Source organism: Setaria viridis, chromosome 7, assembly GCF_005286985.2.
Source record: "Setaria viridis chromosome 7, Setaria_viridis_v4.0, whole genome shotgun sequence".
NCBI lineage: Eukaryota > Viridiplantae > Streptophyta > Magnoliopsida > Poales > Poaceae > Setaria > Setaria viridis.
Window position 1 is genome coordinate 34,882,891 of NC_048269.2, and position 22,330 is coordinate 34,905,220.

Sequence of the window (22,330 nt, forward strand, 5' to 3'; positions counted from 1 at the left end):
TTCCTTCTTTGTTTGAACACCATGCCTGGTTTAGATTTGAATGAACCTATCAACTGGGATGAGATTGGGGAATTTGAGGGAGAAGTACATGAGTTGAACTACGACTATGTTTGGGACGACGGCAACGAAGGTAATCACAGAGACTTTTCTCTTTTTTTTTTATTCTTTCATTGTACGAGCGGTGTACTTATTGGCAATGATACAGCTGACGGCGAAGACAACAACGACCAAGATGAAGATGGCCAAGGTGAAGGTGACGGCAACACAGCTGAAGCAGAAGCAGTCCATGGCGAACCTGAAGCAGGAAGCGGTGCACACACAGTGCAGCAAGTTCAAGGGGCGGCCTCTGTGCAGCAAGTTGAGGAAGCTGGTTACGTGCCTCAAGCAGACGCCGGCGATGAAGCTGATGTTGTGGCATTTGACTCAGGTACTCCATTGCATGCACTCATTATTTTATTTTTATTTTTATGCATGCAAAGCTGAATGAACAGTCCCATGCAAAATTTGAGTATGCCAATGTCTTTGTGTAGGCACTCCTGCCAATATCAAGAGGAGGCGGTACTACCCTCCTGAATTTAAAAGAATCATGTACGCGATGTGCTTAGAAAGAACAACTCCAGGCGTGCTGAAGGAGGGAGTGACGAAATCTGTTGCTAGTGATATGGGGGTGCCGTTGAGAGTTGTCCAGCGTGCATGGCGTGAAGGGAAAACTGGTGGTGGAATTTCAGCTTTTGATTCCAATAAGAAAAAAAATTGTGGCGGTAAAAAACATCCATTTAACCCAGATGTAATCAAAGATGTGCCACTTAGAGAGCGTCAAACTATCCGTAGCCTAGCCAATTCCATTAAGATGCCAAAGAGCACATTGCATAAGCGTCTACAAGAAGGAAAGTTTAGGCGCCATACAAATGCCATAAAGTTCACCTTAACTGAACAAAACATGAAGGAACGTGTGCGATTTTGCACACAAATTCTTGACAACCTTAGCTTACCAGATGACCCAACATTCAAATCTTTGTACAATGTCATTGTCATAGATGAGAAATGGTTTTATAGGACAAAGAAAAACCAAATTTATTACTTGGCGCCGGGCGAAGAGATCCCTCGTAGAGCTGTGAAGAGCAAAAATTTCATTGAAAAGGTGATGTTTCTTGCTGTGACAGCCCGCCCAAGGTTTGAGAATGGTGTATGCACATTTGATGGTAAAATAGGAATTTTTCCCTTCACTAAATTGGAGCCGGCCAAGAGAAAAAGTCCCAATAGGCCGAGAGGTACGAATTTTAATTTTGTTTAAATAGGAGCACTAAGTATAGCAACTCTACTTATCTTGGTTACTCTACTTGCATGCATGGTTGATTACAGGAACCATGGAGCTAAAGGCCATGACATCGGTCAACAGAGAAACTATCCGTACGTTTCTAGTCGACAAGGTCTTGCCTGCCGTCAAAGAAAAATGGCCTGCTGAAGAACGAGGACGCCCAATATTCATTCAACAAGACAACGCGAAGACTCACATTGCAGTTGATGACCCGGATTTTTGCCGTGTTGCAAAAGAAGATGGGTGGGATATAAGGTTGATGTGTCAGCCACCCAATTCTCCTGATCTTAATGTTTTGGATCTAGGCTTTTTTGCAGCCTTGCAGGCATTGTTTGAAAAGTCATCTCCGTCAACCATCCAAGAAATTGAGGCTAATGTGGTTAAAGCCTATCTAGAATACCCGGTGGACAGGGCAAATCGTGTGTTCCTTACACTACAAGCATGCATGAGGGAGATTATGCTTGCAAAAGGAGGACAGCATTACAAAATTCCGCATATGAATAAGGGAACATTGGAGAGAACTGGTCAACTTCCAATAAGGCTGCAAGTAGAGAAGGAAATTTATGTAGATGCAGTGCGTTTCATCACTGCATAGCTTACAACATGTCTCTTTTTTGTTTGATCTTCAGCAAACTAGACTGCATGTAATCGATTACATCATGAAAATATTTAGATCATTCATGCAATTCAGGAAAACTAGGAAAAATGATTTTGTACATCATAGGACGGACGATTGCAAGGGCCTTCTCATTTGCTTCCCTTTCTTTTTCTCTTTCGGCAGCAACAGCTGCAGCAATGCTAGCTTCTTCCTCGACGTCCTCAAATGAGTCTGGAACATAGGTGTCGCCGGCTAGTGAGTCAGGGACATACCGAATGCTGTCAAAGTCGATCTCGGCGCCATGATCGACATCGGCCTTGGTCGCGAGCGGATGACCTCCAGATTCACCGTTGGCTTGCTGCTGCATGGAGACGGCATCTTCATAGCTTTTCTTCGCCAGCTGCCGCGCGCGGATGGCACGGACACGAAAGGCTCGAGCGCGGCGGAGCTCTAGTTGCGCTTGCTGCTGCATGCATCAGGCGCGCATGCAATGGGCACTCACGACCTGCCGCTTCGCCATCGTCGGTCAAATGCAAGTGAAGTGGTAAGAGATGAGAAGCCAGCGAGAGATGCATGCAAGGACTACTATTCTGGGTAGATATATGGACTCAGTTAACGCCGTAACGTCTAGATTCAACGGGAGGGGAGTGGTACGAGGAGTCCAGCGCTCCAGCAATTAATCCAGCCGCCGATCCAGCGCATGCGCAGCTCCTTGCGCCTAGTATCCGTGGACAAATAGAAAAAGTAGTTGCGCCTAGTATCCGTGGACGGAGGGAGTAAAATCTAGCCTTTGCTTCATGAAACAACAACATCTTTCTTTTTCTCACCCTCTCTCTCCCACATCAGCAAAAATTCTGCGTAACATTGTTTGAGACGACTTACGAGAGTGAGGTGCAGCGATGTATTTGCTCTGAGTAGTTTTGCTGTTCTCCAAACTGGAGTACATGCTTTTTCGAGCGCCTTTTTCCCTTCTTCACGCAGCTTGTATTGGTCAGTTGAGTTCTATGGCTAATTGCCGTTCCCACTTTTGGAGCAGTCAAAGAGTGCATCGCAGCCAAACCAACCCATCGCTGCAGCAACACCGTTAGATACTAACCAGCTACCCACCCACCCGCCCGCTGACACGTCGGCCCCGTCTCTATATGGGACCCACATGCCAGTCTCCCATCCCGCTCAGCCCACCAGGACCACATCTTCCCAGCTGTAGGGCCCACCATTCCCGAGCTTTCTCCCCCACCTCACCTCTCACTCCCCCGCGTCGGCGGCTCCGGTTTCCCCCCACCACGACCCTACTAAATGGCAGCCGGATCTCGGCGACAGCACCGCCGGAGATGAAGCGCCGCCATCTCCCGCCGGTCCTCCTCCTCCTCGCGCTCTCGCTCCTCTCCCTCTCCTTCCGCCGCCACCTGTTCCTCCCCCGAGGCCCATCCCCGTACGCCGCCGACGCGCTCCTCCGCCGGCTCGCCACCACCGACGTCGGCGGGGACCAGGTCGTGGCCGAGGCGGCCGCGCTCTTCGCCAACGCCTCGGTATCCTCCTTCCCCAGCCTCGGCAACCACCACCGCCTCCTCTACCTCCGCCTCCCTTACCACAGCAACACCACCTCCGCCCCGCGGCAGCGGGTTGTCTCCCGCCTCCGCGTCCCCTTCGACACGCTCCCCAGCGACGAGTCCCTCCTCGCCGCCTTCCGCGCCTCCCTCCGCTCCTTCCACCTCGCGCACCGTCGCCGCCGGGGCGGCGATGTCGCCGGCGTCATGGGCGAACTCGCGGGCCAACTCGGTCGCCCGCGGCGCTTCCCCACCTGCGCCGTCGTGGGGAACAGCGGCATCCTCCTCGGCTCCGGCCGGGGCGCGCAGATCGACGCGCACGACCTCGTCATCCGCCTCAACAACGCCCGCGTCGCGGGATACGCCGCCGACGTCGGCACCAAGACCTCCATCTCCTTCGTCAACTCCAACATCCTCCACTACTGCGCCGTCCGCTCTGCAATCACCACCCCCGGCTGCTCCTGCCACCCCTACGGCCGCACGGTCCCCATGGCCATGTACGTCTGCCAGCCGGCGCACCTCCTCGACGCACTCATCTGCAACGCCACCGCCACGCCGGCGTCCCCGTTCCCGCTGCTCGTCACCGACGCGCGCCTCGACGCGCTGTGCGCGCGCATCGCCAAGTACTACTCGATGCGGCGGCTCGTCTCCACGACTGGGGAGCCGCCGGGCAACTGGACGCGGAGGCACGACGAGAGGTACTTCCACTACTCCTCGGGGCTGCAGGCGGTGGTGATGGCCCTGGGGGCCTGCGACGAGGTGAGCCTGTTCGGGTTCGGGAAGGCGGTGGGAGCCAAGCACCATTACCACACCAACCAGAAGAAGGAGCTCGACCTGCACGACTACGAGGCCGAGTACCAGTTCTACCGCGACCTCCAGGCGCGGCCGGAGGCTGTGCCATTCCTCGACGAGGCACCGGGCTTCAAGATGCCGCCAGTGAAGCTCTACTGGTGACCGGTGAGGTCAGTAACCTGTAATTGTTAGCTAGTGTAATGTGTTTGTTGTACAATTTTTATAATTTGACTGATAGGGGTGTTTAGGCACAGAGAAATGTGTAGATTATGTCAATTCAAAGGGAAGGAGAGAATGTCTAGATGTTTCAGATTGAGGACCATGTGAGGAAGAGGGGGGAAATGTAGCTCAATTTTGTGTTGATCAAGAAGAATTGATCAAATTGGTGGTAACAGTTCTTGTTCATGTATTTGGTACACCACAATTGTATACTTGATTGGACATCGAGGAAAATGTAAATTAAGCGCAATGGAAATGTACTGAATCTGGTGTTAACTATCTGAAAATGTGTATGAAAAAATATTTGCTACAAGGAGGGGTTATGTTTTTGCCAATTCAAGGTGCTGATGGCGAAGCCGTACTGGTGATTGTTTCTCTTGTGCGTTATACTGTAATTGTGCTTTTGTACAATTCTCAAACTTGATTGATAGAGGTGTTTAGCCAGAGGAAAAGGCTGTAAACTAGGGGCAGTTCAAAGAGAATGAGAGTCAGTTTGAGATAGATGTGTCTAATTTGGGAAACTTAGCTCAGGTTTTAAAGAGGAATGCAGCTCAATTTTGTGTTGATTAGATGGTTCAAATTGGTTATAATCGGTGATATATTTGTTGTAAAATGTTACTCTTGATTGAAACTAGCTGGCATTTTGGTATCTTCGTTTGCGCCCTGCTTATAAAAGGATAACTGTACAAGTAAAAAGTCACTATCAGATAGTGTAACTGATGACCAATCACTACTATGATCCAACGAAAATGGTGTGAGTTGCGTACGCACTGCTATTTTTTATCTGAAGTCCAATAAGGTGGTAGCACTGCTATTTTTATGACTGATGCAGTTACGGTCAGTGCTCTAGGGTCTGTTAGGACGGAGGGACGGGACGGACGGGATGACCCTGTCCACTGGACGATCTCTGGGTCGTATTTGATTGGAGGGATGAGTCCTGAATGGTTCCGTCCCATGTTTGGTTGGAGTAATTGGGATGTATGGATGGATATAATCACTCATTGAATTTAGTTGGTAAGGTTACCTCTCATGCAGAACTTCGTGACCATTTCTTTAGCACTAACTGAATACATATGAATACATTCCATCTCACGCTATTTCACGCTAGAACTTCAAGACCATGTCACGCCAGAACTTCAAGACCATCTTACGCCATTTCACGCCAGAACTTCTAAGACCATCTCACGCCACAAGTACACCAGTAATACATTCCATAACAACACATATCAATAAACCATACCGAAATGAGCACAATCCAATCACACATCAATAAACCATACCATGCATTCCATAACTGAAATGAGCACAATCCAACCACTCAGTACCATGTTTAAGGTCATCCGTAACAGTCCTAGCTAATTGCTAGCTAGGAGCCATCCAACTCAGCGCTAAATAGCTAGCAGTCCATGCAACTATCTATATAGTGCTAGCTATTTGTTATTTTTAGTACTTTCATGCACAGAGAGAGAACGGATGTGCTGGCGATTTGGCGCATCGTCGCGCATGCGAGCTGAGCGACGAGCAAGTCGCCGGCTCGAATATTTTTGCACCTTCTCTTTCCTCCACATAGGATACATGCTGAGCTGTACACTCAAATAGCTAGCTGACTCAACACCATTGCGGACGCCCTAAGAGGGTTACAGCCCACAAAGCTAACAAATTTAAAGCAAATTGAAAGCACAGTGCACTGTTAGTGGTACAAGCAAAAGAAAGGTCGCAACCATAAGTTCAACTTGTGATTCTTTAACATCCAGGAAACTTGTCGGCGATGAAGAAGGCAACCCAGTTCAACTTGTGATTGAAAGGCAGCTTGTAGAAGGCCTTAGCAATGTGAGGATTAGCAACCAGGTATGCATAATAGTATGATATGTGTGCCTCCTCAAAGCCTGGAAGGCTTGTCAGGACATTAAACAGATCTTCAGGCAACTCATCTGCTGGAGGGGGTGGAGGAGGGGGTGTAGGAGCAGCAACCTTCTCTATAGCATTGGAGAGCTTCTCACCAACATACTTGAGTACACCAACCAAAGTACTGTCATCTTCAATGTCAATAATTGTCTTGGCTCTCTTGGGCTTACTAGCATATGATGATGCCCCATTATCATCAGGAGTGTCCTCTTTCTCTTCAGTTTCACCATCTTCAGTACCAAGAGGATCAATTGAGCTCTTCGCATATTTTCTTGTAGCCATGGTGTTACTGAAGATTATAGACATTTCATTGTAGTGCGCCAAAGGTTTGTTTAAGTACGTAGCATCAGATTTGTGATCCTACAAGAAAAACTAAATGTATTAATATGGTACATATAAGAGCAGTAGAGTACTATAAAACAAATGTTGCAATTTTACCTTAATATACCCATTACAGTGCTCCTGATCAAGAGAAATTATACTGTTGTCTTCATCCTACAAAGCAGCACTCAAATTTTGAAGCCTCATTATATTTTTGTACTTGCGCTGCTATGTCTTCAAATGGTTTTAATCTATTCTCCACTAAGGCTGGTCTTGCATTGGTCATTCAGAGCACGAGCACACATATTGAAATGCACTTTCTTGAAATTTCCTGATGTCCTAGTACCACTGACTATCAAATTGGACAGGTAAGAAAGCATGAAAGTGGACATGTTTGATGCCCAGGAAGTAATGCCATTCCCATCAGAATGCTCCCCTTTTCCCTCATCCTCCATTTCCTGTCATCCATTAGTTTCATACATATAAATCCAAACAAGGTACAAACTGATTATTGTCCATACAAACTGAAAATTGTCCACACAAATGAATACAAACAAGATATAGTTTTCATTGTGGTTCCGACGGTCTGCCCATATGTGATCAGCAATTTGCTGCCTAAAACCAACCATGGCAGCATGTTCATTTACTTGGCCAGATGATGGTGTAGAGTGGTTTTGAACCGGCCAATCTGATTCTTGTATGATTAGCTCATCGCTGCCATCTTGTACAACCCAGTTGTGGATAATGCAGCAAGCTACAACAATATCTACTTGAGTAGGAAAGGGAAAAATGGTTTTGCATCATCAAGTATTTTGAACCTCCTCTTTAATGACCCAAATGCCTGCTCTACTATGATACGAAGACTGGAGTGCCTAAGGTTGAACAACTCCTTCTCATTTTGCACCAGATTACTTCCCCATTCATTCAAATGATACCGGACAGCACGAAAAGGAGGCATGAATCCAGGTTTGGCTCCATATCCAGCATCAACTAAGTGGTATTTGCCTATCATATGAACCACAAATGGGTCACATATCTACAATCAACAGTGCTATGGAGAAATTCAGCTACAAAATTAGTCTATTACCTTGTAAAACACGAAGGCCATTCTCACGTTCTAAAGCATCTTGCAAAACTAGAGCATCATGTGTTATCCCCTCCCAACCAGCCAAGACAAAAGTGAACTGAAGATTTCGCGAAATCTAGTGCTTTGTTACGATCAGTGCTCTAGTGTTGTTCTGTCAGATTGCACCAACGTCCCTGCTGAATTATCTAGTGCATTTTGGGATTGTGCAGATGCTTGCGAAGTCACTGAAGTTTGGTTAGTGGTTAATGGAGAGAAATCAAACAACGTCTTTTTTCTTAATCTCACCTTTGAAACTGCTACCTGCAATACCACGCCCTGCTGGTTTGCTGCTACCTTGCAGTGAGCTGATGGTACATCTGTGATGAATTTCAAATTTGAAGTCAAACTGCTGATGGATTGATCTGAGAAGGCATCCATCTCGAGGTTTTCACTCTTGACATGAAATCTTACCGATTATCTGCAAATCTAGCACAGATGCATGCTCATCATTAAACTCCTTGCAAGGAAGAGGAAATCCAGTGGAAGTGGAGGATGTTGACAGGTCCTATCACTATCATGCAGTGCTGAGGTCACATTCCCTGGTTCCAATGTCACCTGCCCCTAGTAATGGCCAAAACTGACATCCAAACAACCCAAAGCTGCACTTCGCTTTGCTGAGGAGAGAAATGCAGCAGAGCACGCAGCTCCCAGCTCCACAACGACAAGCACTAGCCCAGACTGCAGCTTGAGCTACTCCTGTGCTCCACCCTTCGTTTGGATACGAGGTGCTAAACTTTAACAGTATCACATCGGATGTTCGGATGCTAATTAGGAGAACTAAATATGAGCTAATTATAAAACTAATTGCAGAACCTGTGCTAATTCGCGAGACGAATCTATTAAGCCTAATTAATCCATCATTAGCAAATGGTTACTGTAGCACCACATTGTCAAATCATGGACTAATTAGGCTTAATAGATTCGCCTCGCAAATTACACTCCATCTATGCAATTAGTTTTGTAATTAGTTTATATTTAATACTTCTAATTAGCATCAAACTTCCGATGTGACCTGATAGCCAAACAAAAATAGGCCGTTCGTATCCAGCTGCCATCATGCTCCTTTTCCGATACGCATCCATCCTGATCCTGCAGAGATGAGAGGCCTGACCGGACGAGAGCTCGACTGTCGCCATCATGATTGCTCAAGGAAGATAGGCCTGTTGTTCGCAGGAGTACTGGTACTGTGCTTCAGTTTCTGAGGTCAACATGTCCAATCAGAGCTTCGTCAAAAAAACATGTCCAATCAGACAAGAATCCAAATCTTGGACTCATCAATGTTTGCTACTGTATTCAGCATTCGCGGGTAGCCGCCTGCACGACTCGCGGTGTCTCCTATCTCAAATGGAGTGATAAATAATGGCAGTGTCTCCTAATCTCCTATACTTTCGATGTTAGGTCAGTCTATTTTATCATACTATTACCCAGAGTGTCATGCCATCTTTTCAATAAAATAAAATTGTCATCCTCAATGCAGGATCTTTTCAATAAAATGAAATTGTCACCCTCAATGCATGATTTCATTACACAGTTTCATAGATAGACTAAAATCGTTTAATTTTTGCGTTGTCCTATGACCAAATACGTCATGCCATGAAACTATAACATGCTCAGTGCAAATTTCATTGAGTTTTATGGGATTTGATAGCTGTGCTAAGTGGGCTTCAAGGGGATGAAACTCCCCTCTCCCCTCTCCTCATAAATAGCATAAGTCAGCAATTTTCAGTGCAAATTTCATTGGGTTTTATGAGATTTGGTAGCTGTGCTAAGTAGATTTCATGAGAATGAAACTCCCCTCTCCTCTCTCCTCATAAATAGTCAGCAGTTTTGCTGATGTGGTATGGAATTAAATGCCCATGATACTCCCATTGAGACTGCCCTTACAGTGCTTGAAGTGGTGGTTAGGTAGTGCAAAATACTTTAGAGATTTGACTGAATAATAGGACACGGAGTCGCAATGTTGTATTTCATTCTGCAAAAAAAACATACTAGTCGTATCTTTTCTTTTTTTAGTTGAAAAAAATGTTTGCACATAGCGCGTTCAAAACCAAATCTCCAAGTGACATGCCAATGCCATGATGGAGGATTGAACTCATGACGTAACAATGCTCATATCTTTTCTCGTAATGCTGTGAAATGTCGTAGCTGTGAAGTGTGGGTATATGGTTTGCAGAGGGCCACGAACATTAGTATGCACTATTAATCACATCGGTATTAAATATCGTCGGTGTTTATATTCCCTTCTATGATTTCGATGCAAGTGCCTACAGACTTCCCAGAAGACATTGCTTCTGCAAGCTGCGATCTAGCCTTTTCATGGCGCCGCAGCATGAGAACAGTATTCAGCACAGCCCATCTCACTTGTGAATCAGCTTTCTTCTGGGTGAAACCCAAACTCTTGAGCAATCCATCAAGCTTTTTTTAAAAAAAAACAGGAAGTAACGTGAGATGTGATGTCTATAAAATCAAGTAGAAGTGATTCATGCTTACTGTACAGACCTTGTTGATGTCAGCTAATCCTCCTTCTGCAACTCCATACAGAAGATACTCTGTTGCGACTCCAGCTAGTGCTATGCACGAAAACTTGTTCAACATCTGCCAGAAGAAACAATTCTCAATGACATCGCAAACATTGAAGTGGCAATAAAATAATCCATATTTAACGCAAACACTAAACATTAAGGGACTCAGATTCAAGGTATATGCAACAGTTCTAATACTTGGTCTTCAGATTTGCTGAAATCAATAATTCGGTTCCACTTTACCATTTTGTAGTTGTTAATAGTTCAACAACAGTTTCTTCCTGAATCATTGTCAAATAGTTTAACACTAATTTCATCAGGATATGTCGACCTTTTGTAGCTCTTATATTGATGAGATTTGAGAGTGGATCCTGGAGCATCATGAATCACACATACTATAGTGGGTTCTACCTTGCTTTGTACGAAACAAAGGTTTATAGAAACCCTCACCGTGGCAGATAGCTTGCCTGTATTGATCTGAAAGCAAAAAAGACAACCATTTGGCTAGAAATTATACAACACCTTTGCAGTTCTTATATTTTTATAAAGATATATAACAGTAACTTAACCGCACAAAATGAATTACTAGTAATACGATATTTCCAAAGTATAACAGGTATAGTGTGTCACACAATTGTTATAATTGGTAAGACTAGATGTTTATATTTTTCTGTTCGCATAAAAGCAATTTGCCAGCCAAGAGTATTGAATAATCATTCAACTGATGCAGGTAATCTCGTCTACTTTCTTCACCTAACTTAATGGATGTTCATGAAAAACTTGACTGGAGGAAGAAGCTAAGAACCCTTCAGCATATCATTCGAATGGTATATGCTTGCTTATCAATAGAAATCTCAACACATTCAGATAGAAACCAGTGGACGGTGTTTTGTCTTCTAGTGAATTACTTGCCCAAGAATTTGAAGATTATTTTTTAAGAAAAAATAATAGAACTAACCTCTTCAAGGAACTCATAGTCCACAAAAGCTGTTCCAGCTTGAACGTTAAGCAATCCTTGCTTGATAAGTGTATCCAAGCTTGTAATTGTATATCCTTTTGGAAGCACACCAAGCAAGTATGCTATCAGGAAGTGACCAGCTTCATGCTGTACATGATAATGATATCAATTTCTGAACTTCTATAAATTCATAGAAAAGCACTGAGTATGGAAAAAGGAGAAAATGAAGATTTGAAATTTTACTGTCTGTTCTGAATTCCAACCAAACAACCAGGTTTAAATCATGTTTTTTGTGTCATCCTGCTTAAACTTTGTTCCCTTTTTCAGTTCATATTATCTCAAATTTTGGTACACAAGCAGTATTAAAAGTAAGAAAAGATCTTTTCTCAGAACCTCAAAAGCAGGAATCACCAAACTGAGCCTAAGAAAAAGGACACCAGTTTTTTCAGAAACTGTAAAGAAGGAACAATCAAACTGAGCGAAAAAAAGTACCCCATCCTAAAGATGTATCCAGTAATAATTGCACACCTGCCAAATTTAGACAACTACCTGATATGGTCCATGGCTAGCAAGCCCTAAAGGTAGCGGATAAAGGCTATCAACTCTCATCCAAAATCCCTCCAATGTTCCTCCAAATTCTAAGTCCATAATACCGTTATGTCACTTTGGCCATGTAGGAAAGAAAAGTTACATGCCATAGGCCTATTTAGATATCAAGCAACATAACTCATAGTGGTTAACCACAGCATTTACTAAATGAATAAATAACGGTAGCTGCATTGCTACAAATGTATGAGGCACGTAAATGTTGAGATCATTTTCCTTTCAATCTATAAATTACCAACTTCACCTGCTTATCAAGTCAAAGCAACTTCCAAGACTGTATTCAAGACCCATGCCTGATAAAGCAGTACGGAGTGTAGAGTCACCTGAATAACTCTGTTGTGATACTTCTGGCTAAGATAGTGTCCAATTGTGTCAAGAATCAAGTTTCTCACCCCTCCACCAAAATATACCTAGAAAGCTGTAGTTGGGTAAGTTCAAGACAGAGAGGCTCATTGGAAGATCACTGTTTAGATAAATAATACCAAAAAATTAATAGATAAGCATCTAGGTGGTGGACGCACATAATTAATGGATCAATGTTGGAACTACAAGTATGATTAGCTCAAAGATTGAACAAGCTAAGCAATAATATATATTTGTATTATCAAGCCAAAAAGAACATAGCTGGACAAATCGAATGCTAAAACGGAGTTATGTCTCATCAGAATGATAGATGACTCAACATTTTTTGAACAAATCAATAAAAAGGATTTCTATTGAGATTTGTAACATGGCACTGATGTATTATGTATCAAATTGGAAAGTCCTGTAAAATCACAATAGCAACCAGATGATAGAAGTATAATGGTTGCATGAACAGAATGTTATGAACCAAATCTGACTCCAATAAGTTCCTAAATTGTTCAGGTACTAGGCAGATCACAGTACAATCATAGAACCTATAGGATATATATTATACTTCATCCCAAATTGTAGGTCGTTTTGGCTTTTTTAGGTGTATAGTTTTTGCTATGCACTTAGATATAGTGTATGTCTAGATGCATAATAAAATCTATGAATCTAGAAAACTTAAAACGATCTATAATTTGAAACGGAGGGAGTAGAAAATTAAATATTGTACTGAAGTTGAATATATTATGATTAATTAAGTACAGTAATGCAGACCTGTATCTTTCAATAAGTCAGATGATAAAAAAAAATTTCAAATTAAAGAAAGTGGCAGATTACTCACAAAGTCCACGGACCACAAAGACAATAGACCTAGTACAAGAAACAGGATTTGGAGCTGAGAAATCTCTAATGCAGCTGATATAGAAAGCCCTCCGAGAACTGCAGCAAGTTGGAGATTTCTCTCGATTGATCCCAATGTCAGATCCACGGGCGATAGGAAAGCAGAAGTATCAATCCCATTTAGCTTAAGTTCATCCAATTTATAAAGTCGTTGAGGTACCTAGTAAAGGTTTTAGTAATAAAGAGAATGTTAATATGAGGTAACATATAAAAAATGAAAAAAGGTAAATCATCAGTTTCTTCCCCTTCAATTACAGGGGCAAAAGTACTAAAACCAACACTTAGAAGTTAGAACCATGTATGAGAATTCCATAGCCCTTCTATCCGAATCCAATTTGCCTCAATAAAATAAATCCAAATTCCAGATTCCAGCAGTCGATCAATAATTGCAAATTTTTGTGTGTACGAGATTAGAATAACTTCAAAATAACTGAGGATGGGCACATTGTTTGCACAGGTTCTTGTGATAAACATACTGATTGAAATCGTCTAAAATCTTCCTCAACCTCAAGATTCAAGAAACAAGCTTAATCGCGTTGAAAATGCTCAAATTCACACACAAGCGAAGCCAAAGCATGATTGCAACTAATCGCAAGAAGCACTATGCCAAGCAAGATTGAAGGAGCCCAGGCCAAGGGGACACAGTAGTACAAACAACACAAACCTGCCTCGCTGCGCCAAAGCCCCGGAGCCCGCCGTCCTCCCCCTGCGAGCCGCGCACGAGGGAGAGCGCGGCCTCGTCGTTCCCCTTGCTTAGAAGCCTCGTCCACCTGCTCCAGCAGCACCCCCCTCAGCCGCGCCGCCGGCGGCGGCTGGGAGGCGGAGGTGTCCGCGGCGCGAGCGGGCGGCAACCGGAGCCTAGCGGCGGCGGGGAGCGGCAGCCGGGTGAAGGCGCCGAAGCAGCCGCAGGGCGCTCCTCCTAGCCTCGTGCCCATTCTTGGATCCTTGCACCGAGCCGCGCGTGAGAAGGAAGGCGCGAGCAGACACGACGCGGCACGCGGAGAAAATTGCAATTTTAGACTTCAAACAACACGCTACGCTTCGTTATTATAGGACTCCAAACGTTGATTTCGCTAAAATGATTCTCAAAACGTTGGTATTTTTGTTACGCATGACATTTGATATTTTTAATCTCTTTTCTCAAATGAAATACATGTATTTTATCGTATTGCCCTTCTGCCTGATCGATTCTGATCGATCTCCTCTGCGTCTGACGTTTCCTATCCCTCGCCATTCCTGGCGCCCGACGCCGCCGTTACTCGCGCGCCTGAAGCGTAGATTCTACCGACGTAAATACGACCAGTCGCCCGGCGGCATGAAGAGCCTGGGCACCTCCCTGGCGCACCTCGCGATCGCGGCCGGGAGCTACCTGAACTCGGCCGTGCTGGGCGCCATCGCGTGGGCGACGGCGCGCGGCGGGGCAGCCGGGTGGATCCCCGACGACCTGAACGAGGGGCATCTGGACTACTTCTGGTTGATGGCGGCCCTCGGCGTGGTGAACCTGCTGCACTTCGTGTACTGCTCCAGGAGATACAGGGGCAACAAGACAACGTATTGACACGCAGGAGGAACCGCGGCGTCGGGCGCCAGGAACGGCGCGTCGCGAGATAGGAAACGTCGGGCGTGAGGAGATCGATCAAGGTATCAGGCAGAATGGCAATACGGTGACAAAATACATGTATTTTATTTGGAAAAGAGATTAAAAACACCAAATGTCATGTATAACAAAGTGCCAACGTTTCAAGGATTATTTCGCGAAGTTGATGTTTGGGTCCCATAATAATGAAGCGCGTTGTTTGGAGTCCTAAAATTGCAATTTTCTCCGGCACGCGAGGGCAACAAGATTTTATCCGAAGCGTGGAGTGAGACCACAGAACTGAAATGGAGCAGTGGTCGCCACTATAGTTGATCATTTGGCCCGTGGACCGGCTCACGGTACGGTTTTTTGGCTCGATCCAGACACGACCCAGCATGGCGGTCTTGCCGGCCCGGTCTACACCATGGCCCGGCCTAGGTTTAATAGATTCGTCTCGCAAATTAGCTTTCATCTGTGCAATTGATTTTGTAATTAGTCTATATTTAATACTCCTAATTAGTATCTAAATATTCGATATGACAGAAATTTTAGGAACCTATTGAAGGAGATGTGAGAAGCAGAAAAATATGGAAAAGTGAGAAGCAAAGCAGGCAAGGTAGCAAGGACCGAAGCAAAGCAAAGCAAAGACTCCCAAGAGAAGCAGCAATATGATTTGAGTACGAACTAATTATAAAACTAATTACATAGATGGAGGCTAATTCACGAGACGAATCTATTAAATCTAATTAATCCATCATTAACATATGTTTATATGTTTATTGTAGCACCACATTATCAAATCATGGACTGATTAGGCTTAATAGATTCGTCTCGTAAATTAACCTCCATCTATGCAATTAGTTTTATAATTAGTCTATGTTTAATATTTCTAATTAGTATCTAAATATTTGATGTGCTAGAAGTTTTAGGAGCTCCTGAAAGAATGCACAATGCTAAAGTTCAGCACCCTCAAATAGAGTGCTAAAGTTTAATACTCGGGACTGTTTGGATACTGTGCTAAAGTTTAGTACATTTGATGGGAAATGACTATACTGCCCTTATTTATTACTCTTGTAGTGGAGGAGAGAGGGGGCCAATGGTGGAAAAAGTGAAGAGGATGACCACTTTGAGTACTATTAGCATTTCTTAGGTGTGCTAATGAAAAAAGATATGCTAAAATTTAGCACAAGATTTTTAGCACACATATTTAGGTTCTTCCAGGCTGCGGCGGAGCGGATCCGCTCCGGAGTCCCCAGGCACATCGCCGGAGACGGACAGCCGCGACAGTTCGTGTCTGCCTGCGCTACCTTCAACAATGCCCGCCGCCGTTCCGACGCTATTGTCGCGCTGCCGCTCCCTCGCCGCCGTCAAGCAGCTCCATGCCCATTTCCTCTCACACTCCAACTGCCCCTTTCCCTACAACCACTTCCTCTCCAAGCTCCTCTCCCTCTGCTCCTCCTCCGCCACTGCCGCCTCCGACTATGCCCTCCTCCTCCTCTCCTCCCACCCGGCCCCCACCGCCTTCTCCTACAACGTCGCGCTCCGCTTCTTTGCCTTCTCGCGCCCGGGCACCTCCCTTCGCCTGTTCCTCCGCATGCTCCGCGCGGAGCTCCGCCCAGACGCCTACACCCTCCCCTTCCTGCTCCACGCCGCCGCGCGCAGCCCTGCCCCCGCGCTCGCTCGATCCGCCCACGCGCTCCTTGAGAAGCTCGGGCTTAGGGACCACGACCACACCGTACACTCTCTAATCATCATGTACTCCTACCTCGGTGATCCTCTTGCTGCTCGCAGGGTGTTCGACGGAATTCCCCGCCGGGACGTCGTCTCCTGGAACTCTATGCTGAAGGCATATGAGCGGGCAAGGATGGCGGCTGAGGTGGAAGCGATGTTCCAGTGGATGGTTGCTGAGGGTGCAGTGGCGCCCAACGGGGTGACTGTGGCAGTTGTGCTCACGGCGTGCAGGAATGCCGGCAACTTGGTGCTCGGGAGGTGGGTGGAGAAGTGGGTGAGGTCTGCAGGCATGGAGGTCGACTCTCTTATTGGGTCGGCGCTTGTGGGGATGTATGAGAAGTGTGGAGAGCTGGTAGAGGCTCGGCGTGTGTTTGATGGCATCAGTGACAAGGATATCGTGGCATGGAATGCCATGATCACCGGGCAAGTATATGAAAAAAAAATGCTTTTATTCTTATTTCAAACAAATATAAATTAACATCTCTTATTTAGCCTGGTAATTTACAAACGTCATATCAGATGATGCAGGTATGCGCAAAATGGTATGTCAAATGAAGCTATAGCATTGTTTCATAGCATGAGGGAAGTGGGAGTGCATCCAGACAAGATAACCTTGGTTGGGGTCCTTTCATCCTGCGCTGCAGTTGGTGCTCTGGAGCTAGGGGCTGAACTGGATAGGTACGCCTCAAACAGTGGCCTCTACAGCAATGTCTTTGTGGGAACAGCCTTAGTGGACATGTACGCTAAGTGTGGAGATCTTGACAAAGCCATGCAAGTTTTTGGAAATATGCCATGCAAAAATGAAGCCTCATGGAATGCATTAATCTGTGGCCTTGCCTTTAACGGTCGAGGCCATGATGCTATTCAGCAGTTTGAACTGATGAGAAATGAGATAGGAGTCAAGCCGGATGATATTACATTCATAGGAGTGCTTTCTGCTTGCGTGCACGCAGGACTACTTAAATATGGTCGCTCTTTATTCAATTCCTTGACACCTGTGTTTAAGATCATACCCAAGATTGAGCACTACTCCTGCATGGTTGATTTGTTGGCACGTGCTGGGCATTTGGAAGAAGCATGGGATTTTGCTGAGAAAATCCCTGGCAAGGCAGATGCTGTGATGTTGGGCGCTTTGCTTGCTGCTTGTCGGAAATGCAAGAATGTTGAGGTTGGTGAGAGGGTCATCAATAGGATTATGGAGCTGGAGCCATCAAACTCCTGGAACTACGTGGTGTCATCCAAAATATACGCAACCTCGGATAGAATGGATGACTCAGCAAGGATGATAGGATTAATGAGGGAGAGGGGTGTCAGCAAGACTCCAGGTTGCAGCTGGGTTGAGGTTAAAGGCAAAGTCCTTGAGTTCTATGCAAGCGCTGAACCACAGCATGGTGCGGAAGATATGTATCAACTTATGGACATACTGGTAGATGAGATGAGACTTGAGGGATATGTTCCAAACCTTGATCTGGTGTAGCATGCAACAGAAGCATGCTGCCTCTTCTTCTTGAAGCAAAAGGGAGGATCTCTCCAATTTATTGAGAAAGGGGGAACATCAGAGTACAGATTGTGAAATAAAAGAAACAGAAGAACGAAAGGAAAAATAGCAGCCTACCATGTGGTGGGACACCATGCTGTAAAAATAAATGAAAAAGAAGCATCCCAAAGATTGAAGCCCTACAGATGATACCCTCTGCCTAATTGCAACGTCCTATCACTGGAAGCGTGCAAATTGAATCATTATTGAAAATTATGCGGCCTTTGCTTTTCTAGATTCAAGATGTTTAATAAAGCGCAAATGATTGTTACATGGAGTCTCCTGCTTTATCTCTTGGAACCCCTTTATGGGCTACTTCCACCACCTAGCCTGGTTGATTGTTGCATGGAGTCTCCTGTCTTGGAACCCCTTTATGGGCTACTTCCACCACCTAGCGGGTTGTTCCTCCACGAAGATGGTAATAGAGTCCAGTTACACCATGGAGCTCGCTCAATCCACCCACGACTCTTAATAATGCAGGACAAGGTGAGATGAGACACTACTTCTGGATCCTTGTTGCAGTTGTACTGAATTTGCTTTCTGCACTGGTGTTCCTGTTCTTATGCTACTTAGGTTTGTGTTACTTTGTGTTCATTGCTTCATCTGCGAGTATTATGTACCTGATTCCCTACTAGCAGAGGAGTCGGTTGATATTTAACAAAGTTTAGAACTGATATACAATTAATGTATTTGTGGTAACCAAATATGTATTTGGTTCATAAGTTGACAGTAGATTGTTGCAAATAACTTGAATGAATACCGAAAAGTCGTGCTGCTGGAGTTTGTTTTCTTGCTTTAGGAATTTGGCACATGTATCAATTGTAGGGTTCTCCTTCAATACTTGTGGAATCTGGACTCCTTAATGTACTTCATCTTGAAAAGGAGCCATTAAGCTCCATCCCATGGTTCTGTGACTGTCTGCACTATGCTTGTATACGAGATGACCATCATTATTCGTTTGTGCGAAATAAATATTTCTCATGTGAGAGAAATCTATATGTTTAATATGTATAGTCTGTTCAGCATGTTGAATCCAACCTAAAGAGGTTTTCTTTCTTACATTTGCCAAGTGAATGGTATCCTTGTCTTGTATCAGTGAGAATATTCTGCAATTGTCAGAACAATTGTCTTGCCAAGTTTCTTTTAGAAAATAGCACATACAGTGTTTTGTCTGTTCCACTGATTTTCTTTAATGGTTGTCAATTATTTATTTTGCAGGTACATGTAACAATTCTCTAGATGCTTCATGGAATGTACTGGAGAACATGCATTGGTGTGCGTGTCAGGTAGCAACTATCATCTCGTCGCAACAAATGCACATATGGTTCTCAACAAATGCACAGAGCTCACAGAGCTGATTCTCAGCAGAGTGATGTTGTTCCTACAAGAATCCTGCGCTCTTGATCTCTATTGTGATATAAAAGTTGGACCTCAATTCATACCAAATAGATAGGATGCTTACAAATGTGCTTAGCTACCGGTATATGGCTTGATTGTGTTGAGTTGAATTGAGTAAAGCAAACAGCCATGAGTGCTAGCTAATTGTTCTGAACTGATATTTCAGGTATTCTTTAAGAAGCACCCGGAATTTGCAAAGAATGACATTTTATATAACTGGAGAATCCTATGCTGGGCACTACATTCCAGCATTTGCAAACAGAGTTCACCAAGGAAACAAAGCAAACGAGGGCATTCATATAAACTTAAAGGTACGATCATTCTCCTCTCTACATCAACTTTGCAATTCATTCTCAGTTCCCTTTCTGTTAACCTGTGCAATTCTTGACTAATTTTCTTCTAGGGTTTCGCTATCGGTAATGGTCTCGTCTCACAGACCCACAAATCCAATGCAAAGCCTACACAGACTATGCATTGGAAATGAACCTTATCGGCAAATCTGACTACGAAAGGATCAACAGGTTCATCCCACCATGTGAATTTGCAATTAATGGTGAGTACTATATAGATGCCTTTGAGAACATTGCACAATACTTTAATCAAGAAATGGACACTTTTCCCTGAAAATCTTGAATTCAACATGTGGTGCCTTCCTGAACCTAGCCGAAGAGGATTAGTGTAGTACTTAAATGTTCATTAGAATGACACTCCTGAGGTTTAATACCATATTAAAAGTATCCATACTAAGCTAATGATTCAGGTACCGATGGGAAAGCATCATGCATGGCAGCTTACATGGTCTGCAATAATATTTTCAACTCCATCATGAAGCTTGTTGGGACAAAGAATGTAAGCAAGCAATACCCTTCTATATTAACCTGCCGTTGCAGTTCATTAAGGTGGAGAAACCTTAACGCTAGTGGTCTTTTTGCAGTACTTATGACATTAGGAAGGAATGTGAGGGGAAACTTTGCTATGACTTCTTAAACTTGGAGAAGTTCTTTGGTGACAAAGCGGTCAGGCACTTGGAGTTGGTGACATTGAGTTCGTCTCTTCAGTAGTACGGTTTATGAAGCAATGCTCACAGACTGGATGAGGAATTTGGAAGTCGGCATCCCAGCTCTACTAGAGGATGGGATCAATGTCCTTATATATGCTGGGGAGTATGACCTTATATGCAATTGGCTCAGTAAGGATACAGCATGCTCCATAATTTTATTACCTATTCATTTATTTTCCAGTCTTTTATCTATTGTTGCATCATAATTATGGAAATGCCTTCTCTATGGAAGCAGCTGCACGTTTGTCAGCCACATTAATTAATTTGGAACGGAATGACTCATATCAGTATATCACTAGGCTATGAGCAGTAGATTCAAAATAACTGTACCACGGGCATCCATCAGATCTGATAATTAATCTTTTAACCCATCTGTATTTGTTAGCACAGTAACATTTCTTCTGCGTAAATGGCTTTTTCTACTGTGTGCCCATCCCCACTTTTGAAGACATAATAAACACATTCAGTCCAGCTGACAAGCTATTTTCTGTCTGCCTGCTTATGGATGAATCGCAATATTGTTATGTTCATAAGAGAGAGAAATTGTTATTAACTGAAGATAAATGTGGGCCATCTAGAATGATCATGTTTGCAAATAATGGAAACTAATGATATCAAATTGGTTCGCTTGTCAATTCACAAAAGAAAAGAATTGTGAAACATTTTGATGCTAAATAGTCCTTTCTGAAGTAATAGGGAACATCAATGTAGCATTTTTCGTCTTGTTCTGTCTTGTGAGACCGAAAAGACATGTTTACATGAGATCGACACAATTTCCCTTTGGAAAAGGTTCAAAATGATGCGCATCAACTCAACTGCAAGTTGCAAACTTTTAGTTGTGGAGGAGCTTTATCAATATTGATCTAACAAGTATTGTTATTCGTCTTACATGTGCATCGTCAGATTGTTTAATGGTTTTGCAATTAAGGTGTCTCTAAATTTTTTTACGTTCAAAAAAATCTCTGAATTTTTCTGTTTGAGCAGGGAACTTGAGGTGGGTTCACTCGATGGAATGGTCTGGCCAGAAAGACTTTGTATCCTCTAGTGAGACATCATTTGTATAGATGGTGCTGAAGCTGGAGTTTTGAAGAGCCACGGACCACTCAACTTCCTCAAGGTTGTGATCTAATCACACTCTTTTCACTTTGCCTGGTACTTTCCCCAAAAGGAGATACTTTATGTTGGCAAAATTAAGACTGGTTCTGCTAGGAATGTAGGTGTATACTTTACAAAATGTGACACGATAACCTAGTAAAATCTAGTCATAACTGCATACATATTCGAGAGAGAAAAAAAGTCATAACTGCATACTGTATAACATGAAATCTAGCCATAATGCTTTAGAATCCTTTCTCACCTAAGGACCAAGATCGAAGAAAAGCAAATGTAGGTAGTGCATCTCCAGGCTAAACAAACTCACGAGGTATACGTTTGTCTATGCAAATGCAGGTTCACGATGCTGGCCAACGGACCAGCCAAAGCTTCCCTGGAAATGCTTACGAGATTTACCCAAGGAGAACTGAAGGAATCGGTTCCTGAATCAATGGTTTTTAAGGCTGTGATGTGATTGACCTTAACAGAATTACTTGCTAGGTAGGTAGTATGAGGTGTCATCCCATCGCTGAAACTTCTTGTTTCATTTATTTTATCCACCACGTGTCAACTGAATTTACCCCTGAGAATAACTTGGGCGTGCAATGTAACTACAGTCCCATTCATAATGGAAAAAAAAATCAAATACACCGAGGGGACAAATGTTCAAAGCCTTGTCTGCTGATGTTGTAAAGCATTTCATGTATACACGCTTTGATCCGGAAAGAAATGGAAATGGTTTCTGAAAGAGTTCGTTGGCTATTTGCTGTCCT

At 44.0% G+C, this 22,330-nt stretch overlaps 3 protein-coding genes and 1 pseudogene across 8 annotated transcripts; 2 read left to right on the plus strand and 2 right to left on the minus strand.

Annotated features, from left to right (window-relative positions):
* The first annotated feature begins 3,138 nt into the window (after positions 1 to 3,138).
* Positions 3,139 to 4,753, plus strand: LOC117862571 (sialyltransferase-like protein 2). The gene has a single exon (XM_034746063.2). The coding sequence runs from the start codon at positions 3,248 to 3,250 to the stop codon at positions 4,415 to 4,417; it is 1,170 nt and encodes a 389-aa protein (XP_034601954.1). The 5' UTR covers positions 3,139 to 3,247; the 3' UTR covers positions 4,418 to 4,753.
* A 1,267-nt stretch (positions 4,754 to 6,020) lies between these two features.
* LOC117864950 (uncharacterized) lies at positions 6,021 to 8,204 on the minus strand. Its single transcript, XM_034749016.2, has 3 exons — positions 8,073 to 8,204; positions 6,818 to 6,874; positions 6,021 to 6,739 (listed from the first exon to the last, which is right to left on the minus strand). Exons 1-3 carry the CDS (start codon positions 8,202 to 8,204, stop codon positions 6,218 to 6,220), a joined length of 711 nt encoding a protein of 236 aa, XP_034604907.1. The 3' UTR covers positions 6,021 to 6,217.
* Positions 8,205 to 9,926: 1,722 nt separating this feature from the next.
* Positions 9,927 to 14,173, minus strand: LOC117862719 (uncharacterized; annotated as a pseudogene).
* A 1,748-nt stretch (positions 14,174 to 15,921) lies between these two features.
* Positions 15,922 to 22,319, plus strand: LOC117864263 (pentatricopeptide repeat-containing protein At2g34400). 6 transcript variants are annotated; one of them, XM_072294980.1, is made up of 9 exons: positions 15,942 to 16,893; positions 16,999 to 18,493; positions 19,226 to 19,487; positions 19,572 to 19,716; positions 19,809 to 19,958; positions 20,166 to 20,254; positions 20,340 to 20,594; positions 21,450 to 21,582; positions 21,915 to 22,319. In XM_072294980.1, exons 1-2 carry the CDS (start codon positions 16,055 to 16,057, stop codon positions 17,945 to 17,947), a joined length of 1,788 nt encoding a protein of 595 aa, XP_072151081.1. In that variant the 5' UTR covers positions 15,942 to 16,054; the 3' UTR covers positions 17,948 to 18,493; positions 19,226 to 19,487; positions 19,572 to 19,716; positions 19,809 to 19,958; positions 20,166 to 20,254; positions 20,340 to 20,594; positions 21,450 to 21,582; positions 21,915 to 22,319. The 6 variants fall into 6 exon arrangements, with proteins under 6 accessions (XP_034604190.1, XP_034604191.1, XP_034604189.1 ...); XM_034748296.2 differs by having other exon boundaries at positions 19,226 to 19,293; positions 20,154 to 20,254; XM_072294979.1 differs by having other exon boundaries at positions 19,226 to 19,293.
* Positions 22,320 to 22,330: the final 11 nt, after the last annotated feature.

What these genes read in the sequence shown, in the direction of transcription:
- LOC117862571 (XM_034746063.2), top strand. Translation starts at nt 3,248, where the DNA reads ATGAAGCGCCGCCATCTCCCGCCGGTCCTCCTCCTCCTCGCGCTCTCG.
- LOC117864950 (XM_034749016.2), bottom strand. Translation starts at nt 8,204, where the DNA reads ATGGATGCCTTCTCAGATCAATCCATCAGCAGTTTGACTTCAAATTTG. An exon ending in TGCAGGTAGCAGTTTCAAAG is followed by an intron (nt 6,875 to 8,072) that starts GTGAGATTAAGA and finishes GCTGCTTTGTAG; the next exon opens with GATGAAGACAACAGTATAAT. An exon ending in ACTGTAATGGGTATATTAAG is followed by an intron (nt 6,740 to 6,817) that starts GTAAAATTGCAA and finishes TTTTTCTTGTAG; the next exon opens with GATCACAAATCTGATGCTAC.
- LOC117864263 (XM_072294980.1), top strand. Translation starts at nt 16,055, where the DNA reads ATGCCCGCCGCCGTTCCGACGCTATTGTCGCGCTGCCGCTCCCTCGCC. An exon ending in TGGAATGCCATGATCACCGG is followed by an intron (nt 16,894 to 16,998) that starts GCAAGTATATGA and finishes CAGATGATGCAG; the next exon opens with GTATGCGCAAAATGGTATGT.